The sequence below is a fragment of the Anguilla anguilla genome, chromosome 14, assembly GCF_013347855.1.
Source record: "Anguilla anguilla isolate fAngAng1 chromosome 14, fAngAng1.pri, whole genome shotgun sequence".
NCBI classification, from domain to species: Eukaryota; Metazoa; Chordata; class Actinopteri; order Anguilliformes; family Anguillidae; genus Anguilla; species Anguilla anguilla.
The window spans coordinates 30,505,165-30,518,196 of NC_049214.1; the positions used below are offsets into that span (position 1 = coordinate 30,505,165).

A 13,032-nucleotide genomic window follows, 5' to 3' on the forward strand; every position below is an offset into this window, starting at 1 on the left:
AAACTAAACACTCTCAGGCAAAATGCTCACAACACATCCATTTCTTTTTTTTTTCTTTTTTCTTTTTAAAAAGGCCTTTTCTCCAACTTTCCACAGTGGATTATTTCACCACTGACTATGCGTGTGTGTGTTTCTGTGTGGGTATACAAGGCTTTTACAGGCCGTGGGTGCCTTGTGGGGGCTGTCCCGCGGTGGGTGCCCCATGGTGGGTGCCCCGTGGGGGCTGTCCCGTGTGGGGGCTGCCCCGCGCAGGCACGCAGCACACTCACTGGTCCCGGAGGACGTCCCCGTCCTGGTTGGGGTAGAAGGCCAGCCTGAAGATGCGGTTCATGACGCTGCGCTCGATGGCCGCCTGCGCGTCCTGCAGCTGCTCCTCGCTGGCGTACTGCCAGGTGGCGTCGTTCGCCATGGCGCCGTACAGGTAGCGCAGGAAGTCCTCCACCGCCGCCGTCTTGTCGTCGGACGCCGTGCACCTCTGGAACGCTGGGGAGGGTGGGGGGGCGGGGGGGGGGGGGAGGTAAACCAGGTCAGATTTTAGAACGGATTCATCGGTTTTATGCACAAAGCGGCCCAAAGTAGTTATTGATGATAGGAACAGCAGGGCCTTCTCCAGACTGGGCGAGACATTGCACATTGCAGTACCGAGCAAGCTGATTCGCTTTATTTTCAGACAGGCTGCAAATTTCAGTCTCTTCTCAACTATATACATGGCACAGACTCCCAGAAATAAAAATTTACACACACATTTACTCATTTACACTTGCACGCACACATGCACAGACACACACACACAAACACACACACATTTACTCATTTACAGAGACACGCACGCACACATGCACAGACACACACACACACACACACATTTACTAATTTACAGAGACATGCACGCACACGTGCACAGACACACACACACACACACCTCTGATGAACCCCTGCATCTTGGCCTCCATGCCCTGGAGGAAGAGCCGCACGCAGACGGCGGTGAAGCAGCGGTTGGCCACGTCCTTGTCCCGCAGCACCCTCTGCAGCATGCGCTCCAGGTGCGCCTGCGACGTCTGCAGGCCCTGCCGACACCGCGTCAGGTAGGCGATGTAGGGCGCCCTCTTCCTGCAGCCACGGGAACAACAAGCGCTCGTCAAACGGCGGCGCAAACCGGGAAGCTCGGAGCGGGGGCTGGGGTTTGACTACAGCGCGCCCCCTGCTGGTCGGCGGGTGCGGCGGGTGCGGCGGGCACCTGTAGTCGTCGGCGATGGCGGTCAGCAGCTTCCTGCAGGTGCGCGAGTCCAGGCGGCTGATGCAGCGCGTGGTCTCCTGGATCTGCGCTATGCTGTTCTTATCCTGCAGGTTAATGGCCTCTGCCAACTGCACCTTCAGGAAGCACACAATCTCATTCTCTGGAGAGGAGAAAAACAAGTCAGATTTACACATATGCACGCACCTAAGCATAATGGTGGTTTGGTGGTGACAGACTGCATTAGCAGTGATTTAGGCTGCAGTGGCAGTGATTTAGGCTGCAGAAGCAGTGATTTAGGCTGCAGTAGCAGTGATTTAGACTATAGTAATGGTGGTTTGGTGGTGACAGACTGCAGTAACAGTGATATAGGCCACAGTAACAGTGATTTAGGCTGCAGTAGCAGTGATTTAGACTACAGTAATGGTGGTTTGGTGGTGGCAGACTGCAGTAACAGTGACATAGGCGGCAGTAACAGTGATATAGGCCGCAGTAACAGTGATTTAGACTACAGTAATGGTGGTTTGGTGGTGGCAGACTGCAGTAACAGTGATATAGGCTGCAGTAACAGTGATATAGGCCGCAGTAACAGTGATTTAGGCCGCAGTAACAGTGATTTAGACTACAGTAATGGTGGTTTGGTGGTGGCAGACTGCAGTAACAGTGATATAGGCTGCAGTAACAGTGATATAGGCCGCAGTAACAGTGATTTAGGCAGCCATAAGGAGGATCTCCTCACCCTCAGGCTCGGCGTGGTCAGGCAGGCCATTGCGGGTGGAGGCGTGGGGAAGGAGGGGCAGGACCACAGAGTCCGCAGAACACAGAGCCAATCTCAGCTTCTTCTTAGCATCACTGCAACACAAACAGCAGGGTCAGAGACATGTACACACTCTCTCACTCTCACACTCTTACTCTCTAACACTCTCTCACACACTCTCACAATCTCACACACTCTCATACACTCTCACACCCTCTTACTCTCTAACACACTCTCACACACTCTCACACCCTCTTACTCTTTAACACACTCTCTCACTCTCGCACTCTCACACACTCTCAGACAGACCTGAATGTGTATCTGTGGTCCTGAGGCGGGGCAGTCTGGCTGGCAGAGTCGGGCATGTCCTCTGTGGAGAGGTTCTGTAGAGCGTCTTCTCTGAGAGACTCCTGCATGCTGCTCTCACCTTCCCCACAGGTGTCTAAACACACATGCAGAGGAACACACACACACACACACGCACACGCACACACACACGCGCACACACACACAGAGGAACACACACATACGCACAAACATGCAGAGGAACACATACACACGCACGCACACGCACACACACACACAGAGGAACACACACACACACACATTAAACCATGCCCTCCGCATGGCTCTCCATCAACAGACAGGCTGGTTACATGCATAATTTGTGTAATTCCTGTTGCCATGGTACTGTGCTGGTACTGTAACTCCTGCGCAGGACACACCTGGGCCCTCGTCGCCAGCGGCCCCGGGGGCCCCTTCGCTGGGGCTGCTGCGTTTGATGTTCCGGTACTTGTCCAGGATGTCCTCCGCCGCCTGTACCTGGGTGCTCAGTCTGGACCCAGCGTCCTCTACAGGGACACATGATAAACATTTACCTGTGTGTCCAACCCCACAACCCGAGGAACCTGCATCTTTTAAAATTACATTCCGCCAACCTCCTTTTTTAAAATACAACTTCCTAAAATATTACAAAATTTATACAACAAATATTTTAAAAAAGAACTATACTGTAAATAAATGCTACGTAAATATATGTAAGTCTATTGGTGTACATCTTTTGATCAGATCCCAGAATGCGGAAGGACAAATATGACAAACACAATGTTGTCACTGCAGAAGGTTCTAGAAACAGTGTGTTGAGGAGCGGGTGCATGGGACCTTGAGGCTTCCTGAATCTCCGAGATCAGTGGAATATGCACTCAACTAACTGACTGGTTCACATTTGAACCAATCACATTGTTTTGCTATTGATAATAATAGCGGATAATAATAAAGCTTTTTGATTGGTTCATATGAGCCAGTGATTGACAGCCCATTATGGGGGCAAACTCTCCCATGGCTACCATGTTCCAGACTGCTTCTACTAAAGCTTGGCATGCCTCAAGCTGCTGTGCTTGGTAATGGCACGTACAATCCCTGAGTTTGGGGAGTGGGGTTGGCATGACAACCAGCGGCCGGGACACACCTTGATGAGCGCGCTCCAATCCCGCCTCCTCTCTCTCGTGCTTGTCCTTTCTCCGGAAGCCCGCACCTGTGGACAGATGAAACGGATGAGTTTGGGTCCTTAACCTCAGTCCCAGTCTTTTTATTTGTGTAAAGCGACATTCACAAACAGGCTGTCACATGCTGCTTCACACTGGACAAAAGCAGATGCCTTTTCTCCATTACTAAAGAGAACCAAAAAGTGCCCACTATTCATTATCAATATATTTATGAACACCTATGTTGTCAAGTAGGTGATCATGAGGGTGCTGTAGACCAGGCCAGGCATAGAGCAAGATACCCCATTCTAGACAGCAGGGAAAACCGAGCAGTCTGGATGTGCTGAACATCCGATGTGGTCATAATCAAACAATCTCAAATGTTACGCTGTCTGACACGCCCCTAACAGATAACTACTCGCATTAAAAAAAGGCTTACACACAGTCGCAGGGATTTTCACTTCATTTGCATTCATTTCCCACCAGTTAAATGGGCAGCGACTGAACCCTGTTGTACCCAGGGAAAAGCAATCGCCAATAGCACATCACCCAGGCAGCGTCGGCACCGGACACGGTCTGGATTCGATCGAAGACCGTGGGCTTCGTCCGCCACAGCGCGGTGCCTTAACCGAATGAGCCACCCAGCAGCCTCGTAAAATGCATATTTTAAAGAAGGATGTTAAAATCAGACACGCTCAGACCACAATCACATACGCACATCACACAATCTAGGGAAGGGCCAATGCATTCAGACTTACACTGAAGGTGCCTGTTTTGTGCAGCTCTATGACAACCATTTTGAAAGTGGAAAGCAGAAAATGAAAATATGCATTTTGCAAAGGTGAAATCACTGGTCTACGTGACATCTACGCAAGCACTCTGAGACGGACAAGAGCAGCGCTTCGCTGCTTTTGCACTCACATGCCATTTTTCACATCTCTGCAGCAAGTAAAGATACTCATTTCAAATTATGTGTTTTTTTAAATAGACTAGTTTAACATTTTAATACAGAACAAAAGCCCAAATTAAATGAGAATGTTAGCCAGTAGCGGTCTGCTCAACCCAGTGGGATCATTTATCCTGGGGGTTCTGTCTTTTTGCACAAGTCAAAAGATTAAGGTTCCCTACAAATTATATTTTTCTTCTGCTTGTCAATCGGTGCACTATTGGAGGCCCAATTTGGGATCGGTCCCACAGGGAGATACCCAACTGCGCCATTTGGAGCCTTGTAGATCCAAGCAGCCGATAGTCCACCTGGAACAGACCTCCAAAATAGGGCCGCCCAAACCTGTTCCTGCAGGTTTTCACTCCAACCCAATTCTGGCACACCTGACAAATTAGCAGCTCAACAAGATCTCGAGCTGTTGAATGATGTGTGCGTTATTACGGTTGGAGTGAAATCCTACAAAATGATAAATCTACAGGAAAAGAGTTGAGTAGCCCTGCTCTAAAAAAAAAAGCCAACTTTGTTTTGTTTGCTTTGTTTTGGAATTAAGAATTAAGAACTAAAGGGCTATGAAAGAGTAGAGAACTCATTGTCTCAGACTCAGACAATGAGAAATGCGCGTCTTTCTTGTCCTTCAGAAAGCTTGCTGCGATTTAGCATCAAATCAATGGGATTTAATGACCATAAAAATGACAGCAAAAATTGCATTTGCAAAAAAAAAAAAAAAAAAAAAAAAAAAAAAGAGCTTCCCTCATAAGCTCCCAATTGCATTTTGCATCCACTTTCCCGAAACCAGATTATTCTTCTCACCGGAGTGAGAAACTGCAGACACAACGAGCAGGACTGACCCGCTGGTCATCCAGGAGGACGAAGGCCATTTGGAAACCCCGTTTGGCTTTTTTGACTAATCCCATCCCACCATCTTAAGCCAATACTCAGGAATGTTTTTTTTAGAAACTTGGCCCCCTTCTTGAAGAACAAAGAGCAGCTCTTTGGATGAGACCAATCGTTTTCATCCTCAAAACTATTACTTTTTAGCATTGTCTGGATTGTCATGTTCTTTCGCTGAATATCCCATTAGCACAGTCCTCACTGTGCCTAACTTTATCGATCAGCGCAATTCCGCCATTTACAGTGTTGCCGCAAATGCCGCCAAAAATCCCAGTTCTGTTAAGGGTTCCGTTTCCTGCAGGGAAACCCAGTGAACTAGCGCTTTGAAGACAGGCAATGCAAAATAAAACCACTTAAAAAATGACGGATGAAAACTACAACCAAAAATCTACTAAATAAGATGAAATGAATTAGCAAGCCGGGACAGATTACATCACAGCGCTTGCTAAAATGGGGGCGGGGCTAAAGCCTGGCTGAGTGTTACCTGATCCCTCGCTATCCACGGTCCAGTAAAGCACTGCGTAGAGAACAGAGAGGGCGGCCATTACACCCCACCTGCAGCACAAGTCCCCAAAATCACAGCCCCCCCCAGGGATTGCTCCTTCATTATTCTTTTTCTTAACTATTTCTTATTATTGCCACAAGTTACATATTCTACATTTTAAGATACAAATATTTTTTTGCTTGGTTCTCATATTCTTGATAATATTACTGGGAAAATATTTTCCTTTTCCATATTTATAATATTTCCCTGTCGCACCAAGTACATATTTCATAAGAAATAAAACTTAAACATCATTAGCAATATGGCCGTATGATCATTACCATTCATTACACGCTTATTTTGAACTAGAAAACTACATGTCTCGGGCAGACCCATGACACGACAGCCGATTTCATATACTAGCGCATTAACTCAGACCTGTGGTGGGTGTTGGGTAATGGTGTTAAACCCAATTTATTGTGCTGGCGATTCTAAGACGCAGTCACACTATTTTAGGGGGCCGGGGGCTGTTTGGAAATGAAAAGCAGTGCACAGCATTACAACAAACAGATCCGGGTTGATTTCAAGTGAACTGCCCCTAAACACCCTGTCTGTAGGGGGGTGTAGCCGCCTGTGGTAACGCTACACGTATTCCTTTCTCTCCTCGGCGTGTCGTATGCTCTCGGGCCAGCCTGTACGTGTTATAAACGCGTGGTCGCCAACGTCACGGAAAAGCCGGCGCCATGGCGACGAAGCCCCTGGACACAGGGAAAGGTCTGGGGCAGGGGGGCAGGTGGGGGGGCGCTGAGGGCAGCGCTTACCTTTGGGGATGGCGTTCACGAAGCGCTTCTTCCACCAGGGCCTGCTACGGTCGGCCTTCTCATCATCGCTGTCCTTCCTCTCCTCCCCCTGTGTGCACGTGTGCAGAGATAGCCTGCCGTTAGCACGCTACGCATCCCAGAGCGTACGCTACCACGAGGGCTACGACTGCTTTAGGAATCCTAAATCCTCATACACAAGGCTGTAAGCTAATCTAAACACTAGTAACCATAGCATTCCCTTGTGTGTACATTATCTATCAGCAGAGCAGAGTAGGGTAGGCCTTGCACTGCCAGCTTTGCACAGGGCCTTGCATATCTCCCAGACAGCCCTGTGCACAGAGCACTCCACTGGGTTAGCAAGCTACTTCTCCATCCCCGAGAATGCATTACTGTCCAGTATCACACTCTGAGAGTACAGCAGACCTGTGTCGAATACCTGAAATAATTAATAAAAATACTTGAAAAAATAAAAATTGATACCTGAATTTCAGCTAAACACACTACTAACCCAAAGACACGGTAAACAAGATTACCTCTCTCAGGTAGTCCCTACTGGGGGAGGAGGTGGGGCCAAGGCCAAATGCGGAGGCGTGGTCTCTGTCGTCGGCCACGCCCCTGCGGAGGACCCCGGGGTCGCTGGTTGGCCGGCGGGCGGGGCAGGTGATGTCGCTGCTCCGGCTGCGCACCAGCCTGTCGGGGCAGGAGTACCTCTGCTTGCCGGGCTCCGCCTCCCCCAGGGAGCCGAGCATGAAGAGGGAGAGGCGGGGCTCCTGTCCCACAGCGTACGCCTCCGGGATGGGCGGGTCCGGGGGCGGGTGGGGCGGCCGGACGTGGTGCGCCTTGGGTCTCACCACCGTTCCCGTGGGGAAACCTGCAGAGGAGCGAGGGCCGCCGAAGTCAGGAGAAACCCCCAGGTTGCGCGGGGAATAGAAACCGCGGCGTCACCGCCGGTTAAGCTTCTAATCGACCTCATCTTCCCTGGCATCACAGAACAAACATTTGACTGCTGCTCATATAATAACAGATCTACTCTAGTCTGTTACTCTGAGCTGCACTGGCTTTCCCATAGAGCTCAGAGCTCAGAGCTCATGCTGGTTACCTTCTGCAGAGGCCAGAGGGTCAAACATGACCAGCATGTCAGCATGTGAGGGCGGAGAGGCCAAGTGGTGGGCTCCTGCAATGACAGAGGAAACGTCCAATTAGGAAAAGCCTTCAGCAAAACTCCGTGTAATGCATGTTAAATCCTGGCCTCTCGGCCTGCCACTGGATGGAGCAACCCAAGAAAGAAACACTGACCTACTTACTGACTCACACACTAACTGGCTCAACCAAACACTGACTGATGCACCCACACACTGACAGTTTTACCCCATCACTGACGGTCTCACTCAAACAATGACCACACATTAACCACCTCAACCAGACATTTAATGATTGTACAGTAGATGCCCCTATTGTTATAAATCCACAGTTACTGAGTTACAGCGCATATCTCTCTGTCGTACCGTGGGCTGGCTCCTCCCCCTCAGGACTGGTCGCAGAGTCCTTGCCCCCAAAATCCGAGCTGCACTCTGACCTCAGGTCCTCCGTCTTATTGGGGATGTCCTCTGATGTCATGCTGACGCCTGGCGCAGGACAGGAAATTACATCAGACACACGTTTCAGAACAGGAGCGTGTAGATTAGGTTAGATAGTGTATACAGTAGGTGTTTATGGTGTAAAGTGAGTGGGTATAGTGTATGTGTTTAATCTATAGTGAGTGTGTGTATAGTGTATGTGTGTACAGGCTATAGAGAGTGTATGGTGTATGTGTGTACAGTCTATAGAGAGTGTATAGAGTATGTGTGTACAGTCTATAGAGAGTGTATAGTGTATGTGTGTACAGTCTATAGAGAGTGTATAGTGTGTGTGTGTGTGTGTACAGTCTATAGAGAGTGTATAGTGTATGTGTGTACAGTCTATAGTAAGAATGTGTATAGTGTATGTGTGTACAGTCTATAGTGAGGATGTGTATAGTGTATGTGTGTACAGTCTATAGTGAGAATGTGTATAGTGTATGTGTGTACAGTCTATAGTGAGAATGTGTATAGTGTATGTGTGTACAGTCTATAGAGAGTGTATAGTGTATGTGTGTATAGTCTACAGAGAGTGTATAGTGTATGTGTGTATAGTCTACAGAGAGTGTATAGTGTATGCATGTACAGTCTATAGTAAGAACGTGTATAGTGTATGTGTGTACAGTCTATAGTGAGGGTGTGTATAGTGTATGTGTACAGTCTATAGTGAGGATGTGTATAGTGTATGTGTGTGCAATGCGTACGGTACCTGACACAGCGCTGAGTCCGGGCGTGCTGGGTCTGGAGCTGACCTCCCTGACCTCCGTGTCGTCGGAGGTGCTGCCCACCCCGGAGCAGCTCTCCAGCTCCTGCAGCCGCTCCTCCTGCTTCAGGTCGGCCGCCTCTGAGGACCCAGCGCACGCAGCGTGTTACCACGGGGACGCACACGCACACGCTCTCACGCGCACGCAGATACACTACAGTATACACACAGTCACATGCACACACGTTCTCACGTGCACGCAGATACACTACAGTATACATACAGTCACATGCACACGCACACGCTCTCACGTGCACGCAGATACACTACAGTATACACACAGTCACATGCACACACGCTCTCACGTGCACGCAGATACACTACAGTATGCACACAGTCACATGCACACACGCACACGTTCTCACGTGCACACAGATACACTACAGTATACACACAGTCACATGCACACACGCACACGTTCTCACGTGCACGCAGATACACTACAGTATACACACAGTCACATGCACACACGCACACGTTCTCACGTGCACGCAGATACACTACAGTATGCACACAGTCACATGCACACACGCACACGTTCTCACGTGCACGCAGATACACTACAGTATGCACACAGTCACATGCACACACGCACACGTTCTCACGTGCACGCAGATACACTACAGTATACACACAGTCACATGCACACACGCACACGTTCTCACGTGCACGCAGATACACTACAGTATACACACAGTCACATGCACACACGCACACGTTCTCACGTGCACGCAGATACACTACAGTATACACACAGTCACATGCACACACGCACACGTTCTCACGTGCACGCAGATACACTACAGTATACACACAGTCACATGCACACACGCACACGTTCTCACGTGCACGCAGATACACTACAGTATACACACAGTCACATGCACACACGCACACGTTCTCACGTGCACGCAGATACACTACAGTATACACACAGTCACATGCACACACGCACACGTTCTCACGTGCACGCAGATACACTACAGTATGCACACAGTCACATGCACACACGCACACGTTCTCACGTGCACGCAGATACACTACAGTATGCACACAGTCACATGCACACACGCACACGTTCTCACGTGCACGCAGATACACTACAGTATACACACAGTCACATGCACACACGCACACGCTCTCACGTGCACGCAGATACACTACAGTATACACACAGTCACATGCACACACGCACACGCTCTCACGTGCACGCAGATACACTACAGTATACACACAGTCACATGCACACGTTCTCACGTGCACGCAGATACACTACAGTATACACACAGTCACATGCACACACGCACACGTTCTCACGTGCACGCAGATACACTACAGTATACATACAGTCACATGCACACGCACACGTTCTCACGTGCACGCAGATACACTACAGTATACATACAGTCACATGCACACACGCACACGTTCTCACGTGCACGCAGATACACTACAGTATACACACAGTCACATGCACACACGCACACGTTCTCACGTGCACGCAGATACACTACAGTATACACACAGTCACATGCACACACGCACACGCTCTCACGTGCACGCAGATACACTACAGTATACACACAGTCACATGCACACACGCACACGTTCTCACGTGCACGCAGATACACTACAGTATACATACAGTCACATGCACACGCACACGCTCTCACGTGCACGCAGATACACTACAGTATACACACAGTCACATGCACACACGCACACGTTCTCACGTGCACGCAGATACACTACAGTATACACACAGTCACATGCACACACGCACACGTTCTCACGTGCACGCAGATACACTACAGTATGCACACAGTCACATGCACACACGCACACGTTCTCACGTGCACGCAGATACACTACAGTATACACACAGTCACATGCACACACGCACACGTTCTCACGTGCACGCAGATACACTACAGTATACACACAGTCACATGCACACGTTCTCACGTGCACGCAGATACACTACAGTATACATACAGTCACATGCACACACGCACACGTTCTCACGTGCACGCAGATACACTACAGTATGCACACAGTCACATGCACACACGCACACGTTCTCACGTGCACGCAGATACACTACAGTATGCACACAGTCACATGCACACACGCACATGTTCTCACGTGCACGCAGATACACTACAGTATGCACACAGTCACATGCACACACGCACATGTTCTCACGTGCACGCAGATACACTACAGTATACACACAGTCACATGCACACACGCACACGTTCTCACGTGCACGCAGATACACTACAGTATACACACAGTCACATGCACACACGCACACGTTCTCACGTGCACGCAGATACACTACAGTATACACACAGTCACATGCACACACGCACACGTTCTCACGTGCACGCAGATACACTACAGTATGCACACAGTCACATGCACACACGCACACGTTCTCACGTGCACGCAGATACACTACAGTATGCACACAGTCACATGCACACACGCACACGTTCTCACGTGCACGCAGATACACTACAGTATACACACAGTCACATGCACACACGCACACGTTCTCACGTGCACGCAGATACACTACAGTATACATACAGTCACATGCACACACGCACACGTTCTCACGTGCACGCAGATACACTACAGTATACACACAGTCACATGCACACACGCACACGTTCTCACGTGCACGCAGATACACTACAGTATGCACACAGTCACATGCACACACGCACACACATGCTCGCATGCCACAGAGATACGCTCATACACAAGTACTCACAGACACGTATACACACACACACACACACACACACGCACACACGCACACACACACGGTTTCTATCCCATTTAGGCTACAGATGAACAGGAATCTGCAGGCACATTACAGACAGCTTTACTACAGCACAGAACCAGGGCTAGCAATAGGACACAGACGAGCCAGCCAATCACAAGTGAGGTCAGCGCAGCACCGCTGCTACGCTCCGCTAGCTGTTAGCTGCCGTTACAGCCCCGTCGCTCTCATAAAAAGCTCCTTCAGCCCTCTCCATTAACCCTGTCCCACGTATTTACACAAAAGCAAACCCGTTTGCTTCACTGATTCACAGACTTTTCAGTCATTCTTCCAGTCTTGAGAAAAGACACACTGCATCAGCTGTTACATTTTAGAGGGGGTTTGTGGAAAATGAAGTGTAGTCTATGTGGCAATGAAACGTCTTCCAGCAGGAGTGACGTCTCTGTGACACTCATCCCACTGAGTGGGGTTTCTGTCTGTACAGCAGACACCCTGCTGGCCCCTGCCATTAAACAGTGACGTAGTGTCTACAGTACATCAATGAGCTCAGAGAGATTTTAGCCCGGGGCTAAGCGAGTGCTCGCACTTGCACATTCTGAAGTGGGCTAGCTCCAGCCTTAGCCCTGGGCTAGCTGACCGTACTCCGGAAGGAGAGTTAGCACACACTTTTTAGAGTTAGGCCCAGAAATCTCCCCAAACGTGGTGCCAAAATAACCAGTGTTTCATGGGGTAAGTGACAATGCAGGGGATTTTCACTGTCCAATCAGCGTTCAGCGTGCTACACTTGAGTGTGCACTGCTTGTGCAGCTATTGTTTATCAGCTTAAAAAAAGTTAGTTAGCTAGCTAGCTAGCAAACGAAAGTTAGTGGCCAACGCCAAATAATTTATTTATTTCCTCCCAATCAACTTGTGCCATAAACTTGCAGCTGTGACAAGCTTTTAAACCCCAAAACTGTCTTATTGGACAGTGCTCATTTGCACAGTCAAGAGTGTTGATTGGACAGTTAGCTCGAGCCAGCTGCTTTCTGTCAACAAGCGCACCCGTGGGAAAACACAGGCTGCCAATGCAAGCCTCAACAAGTGCTGCCAACAGTAAAGATATAACTTGCTGACAAACTGACGAACGGACGTTAGCCCAGGGTTTTACGGGTATTAAGTGTGAATGCTTAAGCCGTGGCTAATGTTTAGCCCAGGGTTAATGTGTGAACACAGGATGAGCTAGCCCTGGGCTATCCTTAGCCT

The 13,032-nt window shown here is 49.3% G+C and overlaps 1 protein-coding gene across 5 annotated transcripts in view; it reads right to left on the minus strand.

Moving 5' to 3' along the window:
• Positions 1 to 13,032, minus strand: part of LOC118212222 (GTPase-activating protein and VPS9 domain-containing protein 1-like) — a 64,313-nt gene that overhangs the window by 5,273 nt on the left and 46,008 nt on the right. For 4 of the 5 annotated variants that reach the window (XM_035389912.1, XM_035389913.1, XM_035389909.1 and 1 more), the window contains 13 exons: positions 8,943 to 9,077; positions 8,123 to 8,242; positions 7,717 to 7,791; positions 7,151 to 7,488; positions 6,618 to 6,705; positions 5,797 to 5,829; positions 3,460 to 3,525; positions 2,717 to 2,842; positions 2,301 to 2,433; positions 1,974 to 2,086; positions 1,238 to 1,397; positions 923 to 1,110; positions 270 to 483 (listed from right to left, as the gene is read on the minus strand). In XM_035389912.1, the coding sequence (XP_035245803.1) occupies positions 270 to 483; positions 923 to 1,110; positions 1,238 to 1,397; positions 1,974 to 2,086; positions 2,301 to 2,433; positions 2,717 to 2,842; positions 3,460 to 3,525; positions 5,797 to 5,829; positions 6,618 to 6,705; positions 7,151 to 7,488; positions 7,717 to 7,791; positions 8,123 to 8,242; positions 8,943 to 9,077 (1,789 nt within the window). The remainder of the gene's footprint in view (positions 1 to 269; positions 484 to 922; positions 1,111 to 1,237; positions 1,398 to 1,973; positions 2,087 to 2,300; positions 2,434 to 2,716; positions 2,843 to 3,459; positions 3,526 to 5,796; positions 5,830 to 6,617; positions 6,706 to 7,150; positions 7,489 to 7,716; positions 7,792 to 8,122; positions 8,243 to 8,942; positions 9,078 to 13,032) is intronic. The other variant, XM_035389910.1, reaches the window with a different exon arrangement.